The sequence below is a fragment of the Neomonachus schauinslandi genome, chromosome 7 (genome assembly GCF_002201575.2).
Source record: "Neomonachus schauinslandi chromosome 7, ASM220157v2, whole genome shotgun sequence".
Classification (NCBI taxonomy): domain Eukaryota; kingdom Metazoa; phylum Chordata; class Mammalia; order Carnivora; family Phocidae; genus Neomonachus; species Neomonachus schauinslandi.
The window spans coordinates 65016994-65042569 of NC_058409.1; the positions used below are offsets into that span (position 1 = coordinate 65016994).

The 25576-nt window shown below is 35.9% G+C and overlaps 1 protein-coding gene across 19 annotated transcripts in view; it reads right to left on the reverse strand.

Moving 5' to 3' along the window:
- Positions 1 to 25576, reverse strand: part of MEF2C (myocyte enhancer factor 2C) — a 151810-nt gene that overhangs the window by 69871 nt on the left and 56363 nt on the right. For 18 of the 19 annotated variants that reach the window (XM_044917003.1, XM_044917002.1, XM_044917005.1 and 15 more), the window contains one exon: positions 7562 to 7765. The exons of the other annotated variant lie outside the window; for it this stretch is intronic. In XM_044917003.1, coding sequence (XP_044772938.1) covers positions 7562 to 7765 — 204 coding nt within the window. The remainder of the gene's footprint in view (positions 1 to 7561; positions 7766 to 25576) is intronic. 19 annotated transcript variants of the gene reach the window in all.

The window sequence follows — 25576 nt, forward strand, 5'->3', positions numbered from 1 at the left end:
CTCCAGGATCATGACCTGAGCCGAAGGCAGTCGCTTAACCAACTGAGCCACCCAGGCGCCCAACAATGATGTTCTTAATGAGATGTGAAGCAGCTTTTCATGTTTACAAAGTGCATGTAAATTAAGCAAAAAATCTTATTTTTAAAAAGAAACGAATCTTCAAATTTGATATATAAAAATCCACTTGGTAGTTATGACAAATATGAATACATTTTTAGGCCCATTTCTTCTCTTAGACTTTGGGGAATAAATATAAATATAAATGTGATTTATAGGAACTATAAGGTTATATAAACAAAAATGAACATTACAATTTAGTAGAAATGTGCAAAACCTTGTTTTTACAAAATCATTTTTTTCCCCTTTTCCTCGGAAGCCTGAACACCGAAAGTTTAAATCCTTTATGGGATATACTAATCCTTTCTTCATTTTTCACTACTATCTATTGAAAAGCAATTATATACTTGGTTTAACAGAGGACAGAAGAGAGCTACTGAGCTACTTGCAGTAAGAACTATTTTAATTATATTTTATAGTAACCTAAGAAGAATTTTTAATGTACTTCAAGAATATTATTTCTCTAAGTTCCTTCATAAAGAAAAAACCTGCTTTTCTGAAGAAATGAAATTACTAACTATAAAGTTAAATACCGGTTCATGTTGCCTCAAGTAAATTTAAAATAGTAACAAGAAAGGTCTAACCCCTTTCCGTTCACAAGCTTCACATTTAAAAAACAGCACACATTGCCTTGCTCCCTGTCAATCTGGACAATTTGGAAGTGCTTTCTGACCAGGTAGTAAGTTTACCAATTGACTCTGTGGTTATTGGTTTAGGGGTAAAATATGTTTTTAGTTTTACACTGAGTGTTTAGCTCCAAATTGGTGTCTCTCATAGTGAACACTTATGCTCTGGACTCTAAAATCTCATGGTTACACGGTTCTTTACTTCTGAAATGCACTCCTCAAATTTTATATTGAAGAACTAATCTTGGTGTTCATTTGAGAACACAATTAGCTTAAATGCCTCTCTTTTCACATTTCAATCTAGACCAGTGCTGTTGCATGGAACTTTCTGTGATGATCAATGCATTTTACATCTTCCCTGTCCCATTTGGCAGTCATTAGTTGCATGTGAGTACTGAGCCCTTGAAACGTGGCTAGTGCAAATGGGGAACTGAACTGGACATCTTATCTAATTTTACTTTATTTTTTATTTTTTTAAAGGTTTTATTTATTTATTTGACAGAGAGAGAGATAGCGAGAGCAGGAACACAAGCAGGTGGAGTGGGAGAGGGAGAAACAGGCTTCCCGGTGAGAAGGGAGCTCAATGTGGGCTCAATCCCAGTATCCTGGGATCATGACCTGAGCCGAAGGCAGATGCCTAATGACTGAGCCACCCAGGTGCCCCCATCTTATCTAATTTTAATTCATTTAAATGTAATGGTCATATATTAGCTAGTGGTTACTGTATTAGCATAGATCTGGATTTAGTTTCTTGATTGTGCTTTGATAAAAGTTGCCAAATTTTAATGAATTTCTTTGGAGCTATAAAAGCATTTTTCATACTTTGTTTGTAACATCATGCTATATGATAGTTACTCAGACATAACCTGTTATATCTGCTCCTGTTTATTTATTCTACAAATATATTCTGAGGGCCTAATATTCTCTAGGCCTCACATGAAGTTCTGGAGATACATTGGTAAACAAAATGTGCATAGTCCCTTCCCTCCAGGAGGTTAAAATCTACTGTGAAACAGGCAACTGGATAACATGGTGCTTTGATGGAGAAAATACAGTTCTAACTCTAATATAGAAAAAACACTACCATGAGGTAAACAGGACAGTTCAAGGATGGCTTTCCAAAAGTATAAATTGGGATCTGCCTTGAATAAAGGATAAATAAAAGCCAAGCAAAGGCCTAGTAAGGAGTGTTAAAGACAAAACAAATCAGGTTTGGAGAAGCTGAGGAAAATAAACATGTTTTGGTGGCTCAAATATAGGATGGCAGTGGTGGGGGGAGGGAAATAGCAAAGGGGGAGGCTGGAGAGGAAGATAAAAACAGGGGCCAGATCATGCATGGCCTTGTGAACAATCTTAAGGACCAAGAGTCCTTGAGGGCCTTGTTTATGTTTGTATCTCTAGGCATTCCAAGGCACATACAACATGGTAGGAATTCAACCAATCTTTGTTCAGTGAATGCATAAAGAAATAAAAATACAACAAATAACCAGACAGATAAGTGAAAGTGCTTTTACTCTTAAGTACCCATGATGGGTGTTAAGAAGGGCACCTATTATGATGAGCACCAGATGTTATATATAAGTGATGAATCACTAAATTCTACTCCTGAAACTAAAATTATACTATATGTTAACAAACTGGAATTTAAATAAAAACTTGAAATGAAAAAAAAAGAAGCCCATGGAAAGAGCCACATGCTACCTCATTGCAAAAAAAAAAGTACCCATATGCAATATATATCTATAAAGCATGCATAAAAATAATTTTCTCTCTCTCTCTATATATGTATGTATATATATACATATATATATGTATTTTTTTTAAGTAGGCTCCATGCCCAGCATGGAGCTCAATGCGAGGCCCCAACTCACAACCCCAAGATCAAGACCTGAGCTGAGACCGAGAATCAGACGCTCAACTGAGCCATTCAGGTGTCCCTTATGTATCTATATTTTGTAAGTATAAAATTGGAACCTACTTAATTAGTTTAGATAAAATGAAAGCTCAAGTAAAATAAACATATTTTCATATTTTACATCTATTCCCAAATTTTATAATACAGGGTTTGTAAAAAAGTCCATTTCCACTATTTGCTGCATTTGGTTTTCAACAAAAATTACATTCCTCAATTTTCACCAAACTATGCAAAAGTAGTTAGCTTATTGATAACCTCCAGGAGCATTGGGAAACAAAATTTATAAGCTATTTCAACGTCTTTCCAGGCCTTAATTCAGGCCTTAATTATTACTGTGCAAGGAAACATTTTGGTGGAACAACTGTTCTTAGAATTCTTTAAATCCAAACAAGATTCAGATGACAGAAAATAAAATTTCATGTAAATATCATCTCTTTCTCTCTCTCTCTCACAGACAGACAGACACACACACTTCTTGCCTGTTTGTGCATCTTAAAAAAAGTAATCCTTCACTGAGACAATTGATATTCAAAGATTTCTTCTGCAGGAGTTATGTCCATCTTTTTAATTTCCTAGGGAGCAGCAGTGGGCCCTGTGTTCTATTCCCTTCCACACTTAGTCACTTGACTACTGGTCCAGACTGGATAAGCAGCTCAACAGAATCACTGAATCACTGAGGGGTGACAGCTTCCTTCCTGGCCAGGTGCTAAGCGACACTCACATATGGGCTTTGTGGTTAGAAAACATGTGTTGGATATGGAGGTAACCTGTCTGGGACTTCTGTCACGCCAAGGCCCCCCTGCAATGATCTGGTGATCAATGACCTGTTTGAATGACTTTTGTTCAATTGTTTAGCTTATGTCTTCCTTTCAGTAGCTTGTATTACATTAATGAGGTTATTGCTCCTTTACCCTCCAACTGTTCCCAAGCTGATTTTCATATATGTTCTACGTCCTTAACAAGAATACCTGTCTTTTGCTGTTTCAGAATCCCTTGTACAGTGCTGACTGTAAGCTGACACTTGCTAAGTCACTGTTAAGAGAAGGATGGCCTGTAAGCATGCCCTGTGAGCCTTGCATTCTTCAGGTCATCTTGAAGTGCTCAACACCACATCTTCTTCCAGGAATAGAGCCCAACATCAACTGTGAGGGTAGGAAGGCAGAAAGGAACCAGGACTGGAGCTAAGACCAGCTGGAGGAGACGAAGGGGACAGTTCTCTTAATATCATCAGAATCCCTACTGAATTTCAACAGCTTCATAAGCCAGCATTTTGAGTAAATATCCAGGATACTTGTCACATAGTTAAATAAAACGGACTTTCTTCAAAGGAAGCGCTTTTAATACAGTAACTGTTTTTGTTTTTTTTAAGCAATGGATTAAAAATTTACCACATTTACTAAATCTGGCATATTTATATATTGTATCTAAACAGATATTCAAGCTGCATTATAATATAATAGTAAAAAAAACCTATCTCAGTCTGTCTATTAAGTCTTTGTCTTTGTGCCATTGTAACAGTAGTGCTAATTATCAAGCAAAGACATGATAATTACGCAGAGCTTTTTTGCTAAAAGAAGGAATCTTTTTCAACACCCACGTGCTGCACAATTTCCTATGACCCTGTAACACTACTCTGGTATGGCCCAGAAATTTGTATTTTGGTCTAAATGCTGGGAATCATATTATTTCTCTCTCTGTGCCAACCTTTTTTTCTTGTGAGTAAACTGTTTTTGGAGGGTTAAGGGAGAGGGGTAATGGTCCAAATGGGAAATATAAAACTAACGACCCTTCATGAAACATATTATGCTCCTCATTAAACTTACTCAGTTAAATGTATTCCATTAAATTAAAATAAATAGGATTTAAAATTTTACCCAGGAGTAGTAAACTACCTTAACTCTCAACTTTGTGTTAGATTCATTCTAAGGATGGATTCCTCAAATCCCTGATGTATCCCAGGTTCTTAACTTCCAACACAATTTATGTCTTTTTTTTTTAGAGGAGGGGAGGGGCAATGGGAGAGGGAGAGAGAGAATCAAGCAGGCTTCATGCCCAGCACAGAGCCTGATGCAGGGCTCGATCTTAAAATCCTGAAATCATGACCTGAGACTAGATCAAGAGTCCGATGCTTAACCGACTGAGTCACCCAGGCACCCCCAATATAATTTATGTCTCAGTGCTGCAGAGGTTTTCAAACTTAGCGTATGCAAGAATTACTTGGGAAACTTGTTATAAATGCAGTTTTCCATCCAGATTCCCTCTTCTCCACCAAGTATTTCAAGCATAGTGATTTCAATAAGCTGCACTTTGAAAAATACTCTATGTGGGGGTGATATAAATTTATTAAGCTTAGGGATCCCGCTTTACTTCTTCCTCATTTATCTCGGTTATTACTAAAGTGGAAAAGCCAAATAGGTGAAGAATGTGTGATTCAGGTAGTTGAGCAGGACCGACTTAGAACATGTTCATCCAAAGAATCAAGCCATCCCTAGGTTTGGTCTAGGAGCCCCAGACTGTCTCTTTGAGAGGTTCAGAGCTTTCATTTACTGATATCAAATGCAAGATAATGGAGCTGCTGCTTTACTCTCTTTTAAAAGTATTGCTTTTTAAAGAATTGTGTTGCAAAGGACTTCCAAATTCAATTCCTTCATTTTTAAGATGAGGATACTTCAGCCCAGAGAAGTAGCTAACTTAGTAAGAATGTGCAAGACAAGGTTTCAAATGCAAGCCCTCTGACTTGCAACCCAGTGCTCTTCTCATGGCCTTTAAAGAAGTCTGGCTCAGATACCCATCTGTCCAAGAATATGAAAGTCTTGAGAATGTGAAGTTCTCAGTCACCTTTAAATCACACAGTATATTCCTGACTAAAGCTCTCAGAAAATGAATTTTCTAGATTTTTAACCTTTAAGAAAGCAAATTTTAAAAGTCAACACATTTTTCAACTATTTTACTATGGTTCTACAGCATTTCACATCATGTTAAGGACTGGAGCAGTTTAGGTCTAATGACAAATTCCAACTCAACACTGTTACCCTGAAATGTTTGTTGTAATGGTTTTGGTAATGAGATGGAGTCTTGAGTATAGAGCTGTTTTGCGTTTGAGACTTAGGTTAAATGTGTGTGAGTGCACATGCACACAAACTCACATACACACACACATACACACACACACACAAAAGCACCTATGAGATTTGACGACGACCAGTTCTGTTCATATTCGTGTTTGTTTATGCATTTTCACAGTTATATGTATACATGGATAAAATATCATCTGAAATACACAGTAGGTTAAGTTTTATAAATGACCTTAAATTTCAAAATCAAGGCACACAATTAAAATCATGCCAATGAAAAACTGAAGTGATGTTCAGTAATACAGATCTGCAAGTATTTTAAACATATACCACATTAAGTTTACTTATTCACTTTTGTTTTCTGAAATTATTTGGTTGGCCTTGTTAGGCAAAAAAAAAAAAAAACCCCGATCAGCTCAATACTTTTATTATTTTATTTTATTTATTTATTAAGTAGGCTCCATACCCAGCAAGGAGCACAACATGGGGCTTGAGCTCAACGATCCTGAGATCAAGACCTGAACTGAGATCAAGAGTCGAATGCTTAACTGACTGAGCCACCCAGGTACCCCAGCTCAATACTTTAAAAAAACTTCCAAATAAAGGCAAAGAAATGAGAATCAGTTTTAGGCTATTATAACAGGTAAAAAGAAGATGAAAGTGAGAGGTTGATTAATTTGGTAAGGATTAGTGCTACATTTTTTCATAATATGGAATAGTCTAAGGTAATGGCAAGAATAACCTGTACTCTGGCAAACTGACTCTGAATACATAGTTTTGAAACATTTATGAATTTTCTCTTAATTCTGGGAAAGCAATCATAATCATAATCTAGGTAACCATGAGGAGCTAGACAGGTGAGGGAAATAGACAGATGGGGATAGTCCTCATTGCACATCTTTTTTAGTTTAGTATTCACTATTTATGAAGGGTACTATAAGGCAATAACATTTAAATAGGATACGTGCAGGAAGTGTTTAAAACTGTATGGCCTAAAACTAATGATGTAATGTATGGGGATTAACATAAGAATAAAAAAAAAAGAATAAAAAAAAAAAAACTGTATGGCAATGCTACTTACGCTAATGAATCAAAAGCATTTTTGAGTTTTAATGTGATGCTTATTTATTTCTGGCACAATAAAATGTTTTAAATCGAACTTTGATAAAACACCAAGCTAACATTTAGAAATTCATTTTCATCAGATTTCTGATTCCATGTATATTAACAATGCTACACTAAACAATGTAATTGGGGGAAAAACATTTCTAGCAGAGTAATTGTCTTTTACCCTTTCAGTAAGAATGCATTAGGAACAATGAATTAGAAAGAAGAGACAAAGTGAAAAACTGAAGTATAAGGCTGGGGTGAGTTCATTTTTAATATTTTTTTTTCTTTGACAATGCCGCGACACTACTCTATACCTAAAAGAAATCATCAAAAGTAAGTAAAGCCCTGTATTGGCCACAATTCCCAAGTCTCGTTGCTGATACAGCCGAGGGCAATGATGACTCATGGAGGATGAGGTCAATACGTTGACACTGGTGCCAGATTTCTAGCAAGGACCAGATATACGTTGTCCCTATTACCATATCGCTCTAACTCGCTTTTTGCAGGAATAGAAAAGGTGGAGTAATGTTGGGGTGATAACCAGGGGGTTATCTGAGGGGATAGGAACACCTTAGGAAAAGGAAGTGGGGTGTGTATGTGTGTGTGTGTGTAAGGGGGAGGTCCAAATGTGTGTGTGTGTGCGTGTGTGTGTAAGGGGGAAGTCCAACCACCACGCTGCTCTGCCGGTTGGGGTTCGCCAACCACGCATGCGCTCTCACCTCCACGATGTCTGAGTTTGTCCGGCTCTCGTGCGGCTCGTTGTACTCCGTGTACTTGAGCAGCACCTTGTCCATGTCGGTGCTCGCATACTGGAACAGTTTGTTGGTGCTGTTGAAGATGATCAGCGCGATCTCACAGTCACAGAGCACGCTCAGCTCGTATGCTTTCTTCATCAACCCAAATTTCCTCTTTGTAAATGTCACCTGGAAAAAAAAACAACAGGCAGTTTTTTTTTTTTTTTTTTAAAGGAAAAGAAAACGCATGTTTTTTTTTTTTAACAGTACTACTTCTTTTCCTTTGTGAAACAAAGTGTGTCATTGTCAGAGCCCTTGGGGACTAACACATTTGAAAAGAAAGCAAATAAATCTAAAACTAATTTCTGCTTAGGATTTGAAAAGTGTGATTTCTAGCTTGTTGCTGAATGTGAAACTGTAAATGCCAGATTTAATGTAGAGCATTTTAATGAAGGTGTTTTTTTGGAGCAATTTAAGATTTGAGAAAATTAATTTCAGCATGGTTAATATCTTTTCCAATTTTAAGTTTGGAGCTCATTTTTTTGACCATGTGAGGACTGGACACAACATTATGAACATAGCATTTTAGATGTGTGTTCAGAAATTCTTTGTGTGTGCCTTCAAAAGTTTAAAAAAAATGTTTAATTGAAAACGCTTGAAGGGATAAAACTGTGCTTTCAGATAGTGCTGTATTACATTTTCTAGAAATACAGCAGAAAGTTGGGAAGTACTTTAGTCATAATACCGTTAGGGTTCTGTTTTCAATCTTTTGTGTATCTTCCTCTCGCAGGCCAGAAACTGTGTGGTTATCTTTGCCTTTTTCTTCTTTTAATCTAATCTATTACCAAGTCCCATAATTCCTTCCCTCGAAATGCTTCTCAGCTTCACACTTTGTCTATTTCCCAGGCGGCTCTATCATTCCCATCCTTATCAGTTTCCTGTCCTAGATGATCTCCCTGTCTGAAATCATTCCCTTCTCAATTCATCCCCAATCTTCAAAACTCACTCTTCACACTGCCTTTCTCCTGATGAGCTGTCTACAACAGCTCTGACTTTGAATACTTCCTACCTGGCAACAGTACCAAATGCAAATAAAAATTTCACTATTCCTAATTTCATTCCTCTCTTGATTACACTCTAGTCTGTCCACCAAAAACCATGGATATTGTTAACTGTAAGCCTTTATATGGCCCAGCATTTCTCAGCAAGTGTTCCGTGGAATATCATTTCTATAAAATACTCTTTAGGACAAAAATTTCAGTGGCCCAGTACATTTGGGAAATGAGGCATGTTGATATATTAAAGGCTGGAAAATCTTTTAAATTTTGTTTAACCTCCACCCAAACCTATTGCTGACAAAATGTTTGTTTCTAAATTTATTTATTTAGAGGAGCACTTACTATCATTTTTCAAAGCTAGGTTTTTTGAGGCATATACTCTGGGAAATGCTGACCAACTTAATTTAGCTGATTTTTAAAGGGACAACTTAAATTTTTTTCTCACCTTCAAATATAACTCATCTTGCAGAGGCCAGCCCAGTTTATCTAATACGTATTTGTGTGTAATTCCCAAATCTAGATTCCCACTAATCTTTTTTTTTTTTGTCTCCGGACACCCAAAGTGTGTCCTCCAGTCCTATGTCTATCTAAACGTCCTAGGAGTCTCTTAAATCTCCACAGCTTAAACTCATTATCTTCATCCTTGAATCTGCTCCTCCTCCTGGCTTGGCTATCTCACAATAAATTCAGTCACCCAAACTAGAGACCTCAGAGTGAACTTTGAATCCCACACACCTAAATAAATGTGTTGACAGGAACTGTGGGTGAGCAGACAGAAAACCTGACCTCCTGGTCTCCTCAATCCTCCACACTTTGTTAATACTGTTTTACCTATTACCCTTTATTTTTCCTTAATAGCACTTATCACATTTATCATAATTTGTATATTTTTGTGTGTGATCATTTGTTTAATGTCCATCTCTTCCTCTACCGTGCATGTTCCACAAGGCCATATGCCGTTTTTATTTTGCTCACTGTTGTATGCCCGGTGCTTGGAACAGCAGACATGTTTGGGCACAAGGTAAAGATCTAGAGTATAAAAATGAAATAGGGAAAACTGTTATGTGAAGTTTTTAGAAATATCAAATTGATATGTTATCTAAAATTATGTGATAGCTTTTCCTGTGAAAATTTTTTTATCAACTCATGAGTAGAATTTTAAAAAGATAAATCTGTACTTAATGATTATATTGTTTTATCACATTTGCATTAATGGATTAAGAGGACCCCAGATTTGAATGTTGAACCTGCTATGTGTTAATCATGAGAAATTCCCTTAACTTCTTTGAGTTGGATTTTTCTCTGAGTTTGATTTTTCATCTATAAAATAGAGAGAATGCCTACTTTTTTTTTTAAGATTTTATTTATTTGACAGAGACATACAGTGAGAGAGGGAACACAAGCAGGGGAAGGGGGAGAGGGAGAAGCAGGCTTCCTGCTGAGCAGGGAGCCAGATGCGGGGCTTGATCCCAGGACCCTGGGATCATGACCTGAGCCGAGGGCAGATGCTTAACGACTGAGGCACCCAGGCGCCCTGAGAGAATGCCTACTCTTAGGGTTGCTGTGAGGACTGCACAAAGTAAACAAATGTACAATATTAAGCACAGTGCTTAACACTGAAGCTCAATAAACCTAGTACCCATCCCTCACTTGGTTGATGTACAGAAAAATGACTTACAAAATATGTCTATGTTGGTGGCTTTGAAGAGTCTACTGATTAAGGCTATTTGAGGATCTCATTATTCCTAATACAAAGATAAAGCTGATGGGGCACCTGGGTGGCTCAGATGGTTAAGTGTCTGCCTTCGGCTCAGGTCATGATCCCGGGGTTCTGGGATCTAGCCCTGCGTTGGGCTCCCTGCTCTGCAGGAAGCCTGCTTCTCTCTCTCCCGCTCCCCCTGCTTGTGTTCTCTCTCTGGCTGTCTCTCTCCCTGTCAAATAAATAAAATCTTAAAAAAAAAAAAAGATAAAGCTGAAATATGGAATTGCCTCTGATCATTCTTTGGAAAATATGGTATTTATCATATCACATCAGCTAGTCAATATCTACTCAGATACATTATTTACATTTCAACCTGGGACAATCTTTCTTTGTAATAATTGCCAGCATCTCACCTTTTGTTTTACGATTATTGATCGTGTTTCTAAAATGCTTCTAATAAAATATAACTAGTGTTTTATTTTCATATCTGATTATCACACTGTTTTAGAAACTTTAATTCATTCAGATGAGTTATGACTGGTATTAATAATGAGTTAAATAAAGACCATCTCTTTGGAATGGATAAAGAATCATAATAATTACATAGATTTATATAAAATGTCTTTTAATATTTATTTTAGATGCAATTTAGTTACCTAGATGTACTTGCACATTGGTATTTTATTTAGTGAAACAGTGTAAGAGTAGGTTCAATACAGAAGGCACTGGCCCAAATACTTTCATATATCTAAAACCACTTTTAATCAGACTTTCATAACCACAAACTGTAGGTGGAATGTCTCAATACAGTATGGTTTCTGTTGTACTCAACCTCAGAATTTAGCACGTTACAACATTCACCATCAAAGTACATTTCAGCACAGAAATATCATTAAAGCTACTATTTGTGTTTACTTTTAGGTACTCCTCAACTTTTGTGTAACCAAATAGGCTTCTGGATAATGCATACTTATTTGATAATACCTGTCAAAAAAGTCAGCGCATATAGCTTCTTTTCATTAAAACTGCAAACTGAAATGGTGCTGACTCTCTTAAAGCATTTAAGAAAATATCTTCAAACTCTACTCTTAATTGCTCTAAATTTAATTCTGTATTATGTTCATATTCTTCATAGCATATTCAAAATGTATTTTATAATGCTTTTTCTCTCATTGTGCATAGTTAGATAAAACTGTTTTTAAGCATTAAGCTTTCTAAAGAGATCTGGGATATTACTCTTCGTTTAAAATATGCCACTCAATGACAAAGATTGCAGTTCAGAGCTTTTATACTTAAATATAATAATGTATTGTAATGATTACATTTTTCATAACTTGACAATAATTTGTAATGGGGACAAGTCCATTTCTATTTAAATAACATATTTTTAACCCTAGGTGAGATAGAAAACTTTTTATAGTAGTTAGGCAAAGAGATGCTCTTTTCCACTGCTTATATCAATCAAGGTGCACTGACAAGAGAAAAAAGCCAGTATTGTTTAGTGGACACTGTAACTCGACATTTAGTTTTCAGAATTAAAGAAACTTAATATGTAATATATGCATGGAAAGCAAAATTACTCTGTAAACACTGACCATTTTATTTTATTTTTTCCTTTGCTTCTTTTTTTTTTTAAATTTTTATTTATTTATTTGACAGAGAGAGACACAGCGAAAGAGGGAACACAAGCAGGGGGGAGAGGGAGAGGGAGAAGCAGATTCCCAGCTGAGCAGGGAGCCCGATGCGGGGCTTGATCCCAGGACCCTGGGATCATGACCTGAGCCGAAGGCAGACGCTTAATGATTGAGCCACCCAGGCGCCCCTCCTTTACTTCTTGAAACAGCCCCAAATATAATGATGATGTTGCAGTAAGAGATTTTGGCATTGAGTTTTATAGGAACTTCAAGTTTTAAATTCTAGCATAAGGGCAGGCATCACACATCTTATATTTACAATTACTTTAGAACTTACTAGGTATGAATCAGGAACTGAAATTAGAATTTGAAATTGAGAAAAGGCATGTTCATTAAATACAGCTCCATACAACTCAGTTATAAAGAAATTTGGTGAATCTGCTTACAGAAACAAAAATAATTCAAACAATTTTTATTGAGCATTTTCTATATGCCAAATGCTAAGCAATATTTATTGACCATTCTCCATGTCAGACATTTGTGCTAGGTGCTGGGGCTTCTATTGCATATATATCTCTCCCTTGTTCATGTCTCTTCCTCATGGCTGGAGAAAAAATAGTCATTTAATTCATTAAGGCTTAAAAGCAATTTTCTTTATTTGAAGCAAAGTGTTTTACTTAGTTAATAGCGTTATATTTTCAGTCATGTGTAGTGACCTGAAATTGTATTTTTATCTAGAGTCAGAGGTGAATTCAGTTTTTGTTTTCTGACCAATCTTTTCTCTAGACTGAACAAGAAAAATAACAGTAGATGTCAACCCAATCAAGATGAATATGAAATGAAACCTACCATATTGGTTACTTCTTATCTTGTACTCAGTGAAAGCTAACTGTGGTATTATGCCCCTCCCCCTTTCCATCTGGTTGCTGGCAGGCTCCCAATCAAGCTGCAAGGCTTAAATTAGTTTAAATGCCAATTTCTTCTACGAAGCTTTCATTGTTACATTCAGATAAAACTCATTCCTCCCTCATTGTCGTCCTCTAAAACTTTTTACAAACCTTTACTGTGAGACTTATTCTAATATTATAGAGTTGGTTGTTTATGAGTCTGCCTCTCCTATTGGCTTTCAAGTTCGCCAAAGACCCCATCTGTGGTTTCATCCAGACTGACCAGTGGACACTCAATGAACATTTGCTGAACCAGTGGATTATGGAATGAAAATAGTCTATTTTAAAGTCTGAATGTTTGGTTTGTGGCCAAATTTGATGAAAAAGATGAGGTTCTAAAAAATGGTGGCATGAAGTCAAAGACCTTCTCCTTTTTTTGTAGAAATAAAATAATCTTGATTTTATAGCTTTTGAGCTAAGATAACTTTTGTAAAGCTTAAGCTCATTCAGATTTTTATTTATTTATTTTTATTTATTTATTTATTTTTTTAAAGATTTATTTCTTCATTTGACAGAGAGAGACACAGCGTGAGAGGGAACAGAAGCAGGGGGAGTAGGAGAGGGAGAAGCAGGCTCCCCACTGAGCAGGGAGCCCGATGCGGGGCTCGATCCCAGGACCCTGGGATCATGACCTGAGCCGAAGGCAGAAGCTTAATGACTGAGCCACCCAGGCGCCCATCATTCAGATTTTTAAACAATCATTTCAGCAGGATCTGCTGTAAGGGTTTTGTTGTTTTGTTTGCTTACTTTTAAATTAGCCATTTCAAGGTTTGAATACTTAAGGCTTTAGATGGAGAAACCAGTTTTCAATTATGTTGACTTTTTTTTTTTTTTTAAAGATTTTATTTATTTATTTGAGAGAGAGAATGAGAGAGAGAGAGCACACATGAGAGGGGATAGGGTCAGAGGACGAAGCAGACTCCCTGGCGAGCAGGGAGCCTGCTTCTCCCTCTCCCACGCCCCCTGCTTATGTTTCCTCTCTCGCCGTGTCTCTCTCTGTCAAATAAATAAATACAATCTTCAAAAAAAAAATAAATAAAAAGTTTACATGTTAGTGACAGGGATCTTGAGAGAAAGTAATTATACCATTTTGGACTCTGTAATAGAGAAGCTAGAGAATGTCTGGAGAGAAATACAATATGTATATATGTTTTAGATTTCAAGAAAAAGATATTTCAAAAAGTTCAGAGAAAAGTGGTCTTTATTCCTTGCCTAGATGACTCATCATGAAGGATGATAAAGTGTGAAGATAAAAATTTAATTTTATAGTCACAAGATAAAGGGGCAGGATCTAAGAGTTCAAAATGACTGCATTCTTTGAGCAAGAATTTCTTGAACCTTCCAGTTTAGATTTTCAAAGAATATGTATTTGGCAAAGTATTTGATAAAGTCTTCATCTCAATATTATAGAATTGAGACTGGCTCATAGTAATTTAGATGATTTAAATATGAATTGATCGATCAGTGTTAAGTTTAAGGGAAAGTCTCTAGTAAAGGGCCACAGAGTTCAGTAACTTTTCTGTCTCAGATATTTCTGTCATTGGTTTAGATGAAGATGCTTATCAGACCTGTGTATTAACATAAATCTGGTAGAGTCTCTATCCATAGCTCCTGCTACAGACTAGAAAGCTGGTCACGAATAACATGATGAAACAGGTAATTTTAAAGTCTTCGTTCATATATTAAAAATACAATTCTATAAGCTCAGGTTGGAGGAAAATTAATGTAGTGGCTGATTTGTTATAGTGTTCCATAGTAGAAATTAATAATTCTAATGATCTTTTGTTAGTACTAATTAATCTTAGGCACAGTATTCAGTTCTCAGGATTGCATTTTAAGATGACACTGACAAAATCAGAGTGTCTATTGGATGGCAAAGAGGTTGATGTAGGATCTAAGAACATTTTGCATTAGAAATCACTGAGGGAATCTGGAATGTTTAATCCAGAGAAATATAGTTAAAAGTGGTATGCTGAACACTTTCCAAGATCTGAAGACTTGTGGCCATGTGAAGAGGCAAATGAGTTACTCTGTTTTATTCTACAGATCAGAACTAGAAAGCATTGCTGAAAATCTTTTATTTTTTAAAAATGATTTATTTATTTGAGAGAGAGAGAGAGAAAAAGCGTGCACGCAACCATATGTGTGTAGGGTGGTGCAGAGGGAGAGAATCCTTGCAGCAGATTCCTGGCTGAGCGCACAGCCTGCCGCAGGGGGCTGGATCCCACAACCTAGTAGCCGAAACCAAGAGCCAGACGCTCAACCAGCTGAACCACCCAGGTGCCCCTGCTGAAAATCTTTTAAAGAGGCTGAAAATTGGGGAAAATCTAGTGAGGAGAACTGCCAAGGAGTCTAGTCTCATAAAGTAGAAAGCAGTTCATTCCTGAACATGTTCAAGTAGAGCTGCTTATCCAGGAAGGTATAGGTGTTCCTGAATTAAACAGGAAGCTGGACTAGAGTAAGCTTTAAAATATTTATTTCAGATTTTAGGTGTTCAGAATCTATGTCTAGGTAGCACAGACTTCTAGGTCAAGGGGAAGATCTGAGTGAATGGTAATATGGTTCAAAACAAGAATCTATTTATGCAATTTAATTCTATAGAATGCCTGAAGTTTTGGGTACTCAGTCTCATAAATATAGTATCATAATCACCTCTAGTTTCCATATTCCAAGAAATAAAACAGGGTCACTTACTTTTTGTAGCTAGATGAGATACAAAGACTGTAAAGAATTTGAGTTACAATATTAAATTTTGGACAGTGCTGAAAATGCACAGAAAAATAACTGTAGAGGTTGATAAAATAGAAAATTCATCTTATTAAAATATTTTTAAAGAACCAGTGTGGTATAGAAACAAAAACATGGGAATTGAAAATCAAGTCTGAGGTCTGCCACTTACAAGCTGTGTGCTCTTGGGTAAACTGTAACTTATCTGAATCCTAGTTTTCTCCCCTATAAAATGAAGGTTATACGAAGCATCTTATAGAGTCTTGAGAGCTAACCTAGGGCCATAATAAAAGTGTAAGTGACTTGTTGACTGTGAAACACTAACCAAGGCAGGTAGTATTTTTCCTCTGATGCATTGGGCTCAGTTATTTCTTGTTACATACTGTAAAAGATTGCTATCCTAGAACCTGACAACTTGTGTTACCATTATTATGTCTATACTCGAGTTTCTCTCTCAGCTAGACCTTGAACTTTCCTTGACAGCCTAGAACATCTCTTTTCCAATCTTGTAACCTGAGGTCCCAGAACAATACTTGACTAAATATTTGTTGAATGAATGAATGGATAGATGGATGGAGCAATCCAAAATGAATGGCTAAAAATAAATTTCTGTGCATGCTCTAACTATGTTAATAGGAAATTTGCCACTGAAACAGGAAAATTTCACATTGTTATTTTCCTTTTTTGTCATATTAATTTATGGGGAAATATGCATTTGGTAAAACTGAATAGTAGGGAAATCTGACTGGGTTAAATTTTGTGTGTGGGTTTGTTGATGAAATTATCCTCTTCCTTAAAATTGTTTTTAGATAGGTGTAGACTTCATTTGGTGACTTTTTTCTAAGGAGTTCAAAGACCTTATAATAAGTTATCTCACTACATTTGACAGTGTCTCTTTGAAGTTAGGATAAGGCACAGTTCATCATCCCCATTTCTCAGATGATACTGTAAACAAAGACGTTTATCCAAGGTCACAAAACTAATCTTGGATGAACTAGAAACAGAACCCTCTTCACCCAAAATTCGTTCTTCATTCCATTAGTCAGTGTTCCCTCTTCCAGATAACTATGCATTTCAGGGGCTGATGTTCAGCACAGCATGGATCCCATCAACTAACCGTTCACTGAGCAGCGTACAGGTACATTAAGGATTGTCAGCAATTCTGATGTGTACAAGCAGAGTAGTACATATCCTATTAATTAATGTAAGGATAGCTTTCTAGGTTAAAGTAAAAAAATATTAATAATACAAAAATTGAGAAGAAGCTGGCTTCTACATCCTGACAATAAATCAAAGCTCCTTTTGTGTGGACACTGTAGCCAATTCTGCCCTCAAGACCTCCAGCCATTCCCACTAAAGCCAGTGAGAACCACATGCATGACCTAGTGGGCACACACTAGTTCTATATTTGTGGATGTTTATTTAAATTTCACAAAATGAGAAACATTTTGGTTGGTAAAAAATACAGGTCTGTTTACAGGCAGAATAAAAAAGGTGGGACTCCGACTTACACACAGGCAATGTAAATATCAAGTTCTAAAAACAGAGGACAAGTCCTGTATCATTTCCTACAGGGCAGGGAGATTAGTTTGACTACTGTGTAACGGAAAGGGCATTTAATAGTAAGTCTCTACACCACATGTGTGCCGGCTCCGTTCACCCCCTATCCCAGCTCTGTTCATCCCAGCTCTGTTCATAAAGTTACCTTAGAAGAACTTTCCTGCCATAGTAACTGTGGGAGTCCTTGCACCTTACAGGAAAAAGTTCCGAATAAATGAAAGAAAAGACCTTTGGAAACTGCAGCTGCTCACATCTATGAGAATAACTGAGTCCTAAACTCTAAAGAACTTGCGATGCATTACTAAGGGAAGTAACAATAATTTTATCTATGTGTCCCTAACACTTCTTTCCACCACCCAGAATACTGTCAGCTGAATCCTAACTGAATTGCTCAATGAGTCTGCTCAATGAGGGGAGAACTTTTTACTCATTTCTTTAACTCATAAAGTAATTATTAGTTTCTTTGTTTTACAATGTATTTGGGACTAATGTATCCAAGGAAGCCTTCTTTCAAAGTTTTGAGGTTTTATCTTTTTTTTTTTTTTGTCCAACTAGAGTCATGATAAATATAACCCTCATCCTATGAAAATATTTTAGATCCATTCCTCCTCACCCCCAGCATAGATAATTTCTCCTCCTGGTTAAGGAAACAGAGTGGCTAATGAGGGATAAGATGGACAGCTCATAGATACAATGCACTCTCTAATCCAGAGCCACGAAGTCTTCCTATGTGTTTAATGGGTTAGGGATGGAGTCAAGAGTCTGCAACGACAATCTCTAATTGAAAAAAAGGGAAATGCCCTCTTAAATGCTCTTTTTCTTCCCCTGGCTTGTTCCTGACAGTAAGTAATGGTACAACTGTTCTAAACTATTCCTCTTCAATTTTATTTTGTTTAATTCAGTCTGTCATTAGAAAGGCTTGCGAGCTTTAGGCTTGATGATTACTCTCGGTGGGAGGAAGTAATACCACTGCAGACTTGTGTTCTAGACAAGCGCTCCTTTATACAATGACGGGGCCTGCCATCGTAAATGAAAGGCTCTTTAAAAAGCAGTGAGGGACTCTTTTAACCAGACTGCTACCATGTGCTTGTAACCCTCCAGCATAACTTGCGAGGATGAGACAGCAGTGTGTTCTGCTGCAAAGAGGACTATTGTCCTTGTTAGCCTCAAGCAAATTGAGCCATGTTTCGCTGCAGTGTAACAGGATTTCCAAAGGGTTTTCAAGCAGTAGTTCCTAAAATTCTGGACAAAATAAAAGGATTAAAATAGGGGATGAAGAGTATGGAATTTAGAACTCTACCAGCCCCTCACCTAAGGTCAACCCCAAGCCCCAAAATAAAACTTTAAATTTTGTGCACTGCACACTACTTGAGGAAGAATATTGAATAATGAGTTAGATTACAGTTAAGTAACTGAATGCATATGAATAAACCTGAGTGTTTACTCACAAACTCATAGGGTCTAGGTTTTAAAACTTGTGGTAGCTGATTTCTGATATATCTGTTTACATGACAAAAAGGAAGAAAGATGATCTACATTATTAAACTTACCAGGATTTAAAAGATTTTATTGTAGCCCATTTTTAAGCCTAAGAATGTCCTGGATTTTAAAAAAGAGAAGGCTATAATGCAGTATGTTTTTAATTTTTTATATGCGCCATTCAGGTCTGCTTGGTTTGTTAAAAGGCTGATTTACGTTCTAAATTCAATCTGTGGATGCAGTCATAAAATAAATACCTCTGTTTCTCTATACCTCATATACATAAAATGAATCTGAGAAGAAACAAATAAACCAGATTAATATTTTGGGGGCAAAAACATGTTTACTAGTTTAACAAAGCCAAAATGTACCTAAGGTAAAGGTCAAAGACTACTTCATTCCCTGCTGAGCAAATGCTCAGGAAGCACATTTGTCTACGTTTCCTGTCATAACAGGAAGAGTGTAACTTCTTCCTTTCCATGATGGCTTCAGTTTTACCTCCTAACTCCAATATTTTCTCCCTCAGGGCCTTCCAAATCAATCCTCGCAAGACAGAAGGCAGGAGGCTGTCTCCGTTGTAGTTTCCAAACAGTTGCGTTTGTTGAAATGTTATTTAAATGTTAGTGATTTCTTAAGCTAAACTGTTCCAACTTAAAATTAAAAGTCCAATTTCCAAACATTTAGAGTGGTTCTCTTATTCCTATTAGTGGTTCAACATATTTCAAAAGAAATGCAAATATATATTCCATATTATGGAAGTTCATTTATTTCAATTTAATTATGTTATTTTGCTTTTTAAACCAAAGCTTTTATTCTGGGGGGTGGGGAGGGGGAGTTGCCATACTGTCTCCAATAAGAGTATGTGAGGATGTAAACTTTAAAAATACTTTCATCATAATAATTTTTGAAGGAACTTATTTTAAATGAATAAATTACAATGTTAGAGGAAGTCTAGACTGCAAAAGACATAGCTTTTGAAAAAATTAGCAACATTGTTCTTTAATCTACAGTTTGGAAGAAACTTCTTGGTTTATGTGGTCTATTTATAATGTTAATATTTTTAGGGTTGGTTTCTCAGTAATACAATGTCACACAGTTTGTGCGTTTGCAAAGCAAAAGGTGACTTGTAGCAGAATGGAGTGTGCATGCGTTTGCAGAGGTGAAAGGTGCCATTCAATGCCAACTTTCTACACAAAATGATTGAGATACAATAAATACAAGCATCGGGATTTTTCTAAATGATAAATGGAAATGGAAATGATATGAGATATTCAAATTAGAACTGAAACAACAAAACATCTTGAAGCCCTCAGGTACATGGAAGAAATCGTTACCATTTTCCTTGTGAAACTTTTTGGATTCCCTATCAAAGGAAAGCTAATGAATGAGTTTGATGGCATTTGAGACAATACTTCTCTGGTAGTAAAGGAATAGATCTGTTCAATACAAATATAAAATATCCCACATGTATGGGATGCATAGCAAGTGTGTGGCACGCTATCTCTATGATTCAACCATATAGTGGGGAGACCATTTGTGAATTGTTTTTAAATTGCTAGGAATAGAAGAGAAATGAATGGCCTGATGTCATAGCTGTTAAACATACATCTGAGCACTCTAGCTACTTCTTTCTTTGATTTGGAAACTCACAAAAGTACATTTTTTTCCTTCTGGTTTCCTTTTTCAGTCTCTTCAATCACCAGTAATTCCAGCTCTCTGAAGAAAACTTTTCCCCTTGGTGATTTTAAGATTAATGAAAGAATGATTTAACTTATGTGCATGGTGAACCTTTAAGTAGGCATCCACAGGATGCATCAATATACCTTATAATTCAATTCTGAAATGTACTACTATGTGCTAATATATTACTATGATACGCCCTAATTTTATTTATTGAAACCAAGTTTAGGGGAGGCAGTTAGCTGTTAAAGAAATGACACTGAGGGGGAAAAAGGCATAATAATCATCATTATGAGGTATTTGTGGATTTATTTTAGATTTAAATCAACAGTTTTGTGATTTTTTTGAACTTTTTATTCACTTGATTTAAAAGAAGGTTCCAGACATTCATTGACGAACATGGATAACTCTGATAGTATTTTAATTTCCTAATAACATATACTTGCTTTGTATACATACAAACAACTAAAGATACTGGAAGTTCTGTTTGTGCAAATGACAAAATAAAAAGTATATGACTGGATTACTCTGTTCTTTGATTCATGGTTCAGAATTCATCACAAAGTTACTTCCTGAAGCAGTTTATTTGTCTTTCTAAATTATCTAGTTCCTTACACTTAAAGAGTAAGTTAGTAGGTTGTTACTCTCAAGTTTAGAACTGTAATTAGCCTTTTATTTACTGGTATTCTGGATATCACCTTGGAGGAACACTACAGTAAAAATTCCCCTGAAATTCTAGCTTAAATTCTAAGAACTGCCTAAAATACTAGAAAGCAGGAGAAAGTAAGGAGTAATATTCATTTCTTTTTAAAATAGAGTCATTTGAGGAAATCAATAAATCTCTTTTATTCAGTTTACTTTAAAAAATATCAGATTTAGTTTAAAAACATCTGTATGTAGAAACTGTTCAGAGGTTGTATCTACACTGAACATATTTCTCCAGGATTATTTTCTGAGCCCATTTAAGGTAATTTATAAGTCTTATAAAGAAACTGACATAGGGGCATAAGAAAAGAGAAAAAGTTAGAAAATTTAACAGCTACGATCTCTGAATTCTTTTTAGTCATAAGGGGATTCTCTTGTTCTATTAACAGGAGAATGCTGCTAATTGTCTTTAATTTGTGCTCCAGTTATTGCACTGATAATTACATGAAATTTTGTTTGCTGGCAAAAACTATTAGTGTGCCAGACCTGATGGAAGAGAATTTAAGACATTTAAAAATCCTTTTCCCTTAACTTACTATATTAGGCCATGACTGTGTTATTTGGCAAACATTTTTTCCCTTACAATTAGTCAAACATTTAAATGCCTTTTTATAACAAGTCACACAAATGCATTTGGATTTACCTCTCTTATCCTTTCAAAGTGGGAAAACTGAGAATTTAAAATGCAAACATACACATATAAACAGGGTTTAGGTTAGACAAGCCTAATTTTTATATATCTGTCCTCTTGATACAACTGATATCACAGATTTCTAAGTCTAATTTATTTGTAAAAAGAGTCATACAAGGGCAAAACTCATTTAAAAATTCTGTTTTTTTCAGGATTGTATTTACTGGTACCATATGAAGGAGGGTAACATTATTGCCTGATTACTGAAGGTACTTAAGGGGTAAAAACAAAGAATACAGATGGAGACACTGAAATCGTAGTGTTAGAATAAGCTGGAAGCTGGAAGGGATAAAAACGGTGATAAGTAGCTCAAAATAACTTGGTCAGTAACATAACTGGAAAATAAGTCCCACAAGCTTAGAACTTGGAAAACTACTTCTTCCCATCCTTGTCAAAAGCCCTACTCTGCAAATGTCTGTGATTTTCCTTTGGGTCCACAAGCCATCCTCTGCCATCAGCTTCTGCCCTGAAAGGATTCTCTTGCTCCTTGTGAGCTTCCAAAGCCTCCTTTGTGCTCCTGCTCTGCTCTGTTCCATTTCTCCTTCCAGCTACCTGATAGCCTTTTAAAGGTAAAACCCTCTTGAAATGAAGGTTTAGGTATGACACAGAGCAGGAGTTGCTTTGACGGAAGTCACATTAACTTATAACAGCTAATGGTTTAGAGAGCCTGAGTCTTAATAGGAACAGCTAATAGGTACATTTATTGGGCATTTATAATATGTTAGATGCTTTACATTTATCCCCTACTTTAATTATCCCAATGACCTGATGAGGTGGGTACTATTTTTTAACCCTTACTCTACTGATGAGGGAACTGATAAGGCTCAGAAGGGTTAAGTCACTTGCTGGAGGGTCATACAGCTAGTAGGCGGGCAGAACTGGGACCAAAGCTAGGTTCATATGTGTCTAAAAACCATGCTCTTCGCCATTATGTTATCCTGGATGCAGTATGATGTAATTGGGAAAAAGCAAAGACACAAAACCACGCTCTTAGCCATTATATTACACAGGATGCAACATGACATAATTGAGAAAAGCATGTTTTGTTTTGTTTTGTTTTGTTTTAATCTGAAAGATGTGGGCTCCAAATCTTGGCCACCACCTAGTATTACTATCTAACTTCAAAGCTTTGCATGATCTGGGCCCTGCCTTGCATCTAATCTTTTCTCTCATCTCTCTAAAGTCATACACATCAGACTCAAGTTCCACGAGCTTTCCCTTGGCTCCTTAGCAAGCTCTTTCCGTTCTTAAGGAGCTTTGCAAATATTGTTCCATCTGGAATGTTGTCACCTGCCTAACTCTGACTCATGTCTTAGTTCCCATCTTTTAGCATTTCCTCAGAGAGACCTTCATCTAATCCCCAATCTAAATAAAGCACCTCTTGTTAATACTTTGATAATTTCACTCATAGCACATTATTTACAACATTTATATTATATATTTGCATATCTCATGTCTGCTTCATCCCACTAAGCCAGGGATCCACAAAATCTGGCCCACAGGCCCAATACAGCCCATCCCGTTTTTGTCAGTAAAGTTTTATTCAAACACAGACACATTCATTTACACATTGTCCATGGCTGCTTTCGTGACTAGGGAAGAGGTGAGTAGTTGAGACAAAGACTGTATGGCTAACAAGGTAAAAAATATTTGCTATTTGGCCCTTTACAGGAAAAGTTTGTTGACTTCTGTGGCAGATGATAAAACTGTATAAGATTCGTCTGGTTTACCACTGAATACTTATTGTCAGGCACATTGCAATCTAATACTATTTGTTGATTTAATAAATAAATGAACTATTCAACTATAAATGGGGTTAATAAGAATTAAATGAAATAATACATATGTAATTCTTGGTACATGTTGCTTTTATTAAGTTAACTGGAAATTTCTTTAAGATAAATTAAAAATTCATGATTTTATTTATTTTAACAAGCTAGCTTAAGTAATCCATCCAGTTTAAGTTAGAAATTGAGAAATAAGTAGTTTTCATAAACTCAGAAACTCTGGACAAATTTTGAACAATAAAAGAGCTGTTAATTTTTTTCCTTCTCTTAAACTATTTTATGTATACAATTGGAGTTTCTGAATTTTAGTTGTTCTCCTTACTTCCATTATGAAAAGCAGAGGAAGGGCAAAATTCAATTTAAACAGATAGCTGCTCTGTTTTATAGCAGTGTTAGTTCTTAATGATATTCAACATATACATTAGCTTTGTAATATTTCATTTCACACTTTCAAGTCTCTATTTCTTATTCTGTAAAAACACACCCTGTTTTCTGTATAGCCAAATAAACACCTGAAAAGGCAGAGCAGACTTTTAGTACTTTTTAAGAAAAGATGACATTGAACCATTGTGTGAGGTTCTATTAGGGAGTCTGCAGTGGTGGAAGCTTCAAAAAGAGCAAAACAGTTAACATTTTTCTTTTCAACCTGTGAACACATAGTTTAAAGGAAGCCCAGGCTGGGGGTGCCTCCACACTTGGGATGATTTGCTCCTGCTGGTTTGCTAGTGTTGATTATAGAAGTGACCTACATCTTTTAGGTTCTCATGACCGCTCTTGTAGTAGGTGAGTGGTACACATAACAAGCATTTATAAGTAGATGGATGTTGGGGACTGTCAATAGCCATCTAAAATAATCACTGAAATATACATTAAAACATGGCAGTTTTCAATTTTACCAAATCAATTTAAGAGGATGAGTGAAGGGCCTGCTGCACCTAAAGTGTGGAGAAGACTACATAGATCTGAAATTTCTATAGAATAAAATCAAGAAATTCACCTTCAACATTAAAAAAAAATCTAAATTTAACAGAATTCAAACAATTTTTCTTCTCCTAAAATTATGACGACTTCTGACATGGATGAGAGTAACAGCAATTGTAGATACAACCATATTTAAATTAAGAAAAGATATTCAATTATTAGCTCAAAACCATGTGCTAAAATTCTTGCACCCCTGTTATGAGTTTTATGTTCCTTTATGTAGCATGATGAAAACTCATGAATTCAACCTACAGAAATTTTTTTCTCTCTTTGTAAGCAAAAGGAAGATACAGTGAATTTCATGAACCTAAAAATTACCTGGCATTATTAATGAAATGTAGGTACTAAGTCATATAATTTCTAACTACACTCAAAATAGATTCTAGTCCAAATAATTGGGTCTAAAGAGTCAATGGTACATGGTGTTCAATATTTCAATCTTAATTTCAATTTCAAGTTATAAGCCAACTAAAAAATATTGTGGTTTTATATTGACAGAATTACTACTTTTTGGCTTGACCCATAGCAATAAACAATGTGTAGGAAAACAATAAAAAAATCCATCATAAACCTTTATTTATCCTTTAGCTCAATTTTCAGCCAAAAATAGTTCAAGTCGTACGTACCTTAAATACAATAATTTAAGGGGGTATAAACTTGAAAATCTAAAAAGTTTCTTTATCTCTTAATGACATACTGGCTTTGATGGCATAAAGAACAACTTCTATTCATTATAATTTACACAGGTAACAACTTAAGTGTCCATTGATGGATGAATGAATACAGAAGTGGTTATAAACACACACACACACACACACACACACACACACACACAATGGAACATTATTCAGCCATAAAAAAGAGGAAATCCTATCATTTGCAACAACATGTATGAATCTTGAAGGCATTATGCTAAGTGAGATAAGTCAGACAGAGAAAGAAAAGACTGTATGATCTCAATTATATGTAGAATCTAAAAAACAAACAAACTCATCAAAAGAGATCAGATTTGAGATTATCAGAGGGGGAGGGTGGGAGGGGGGAGAAAC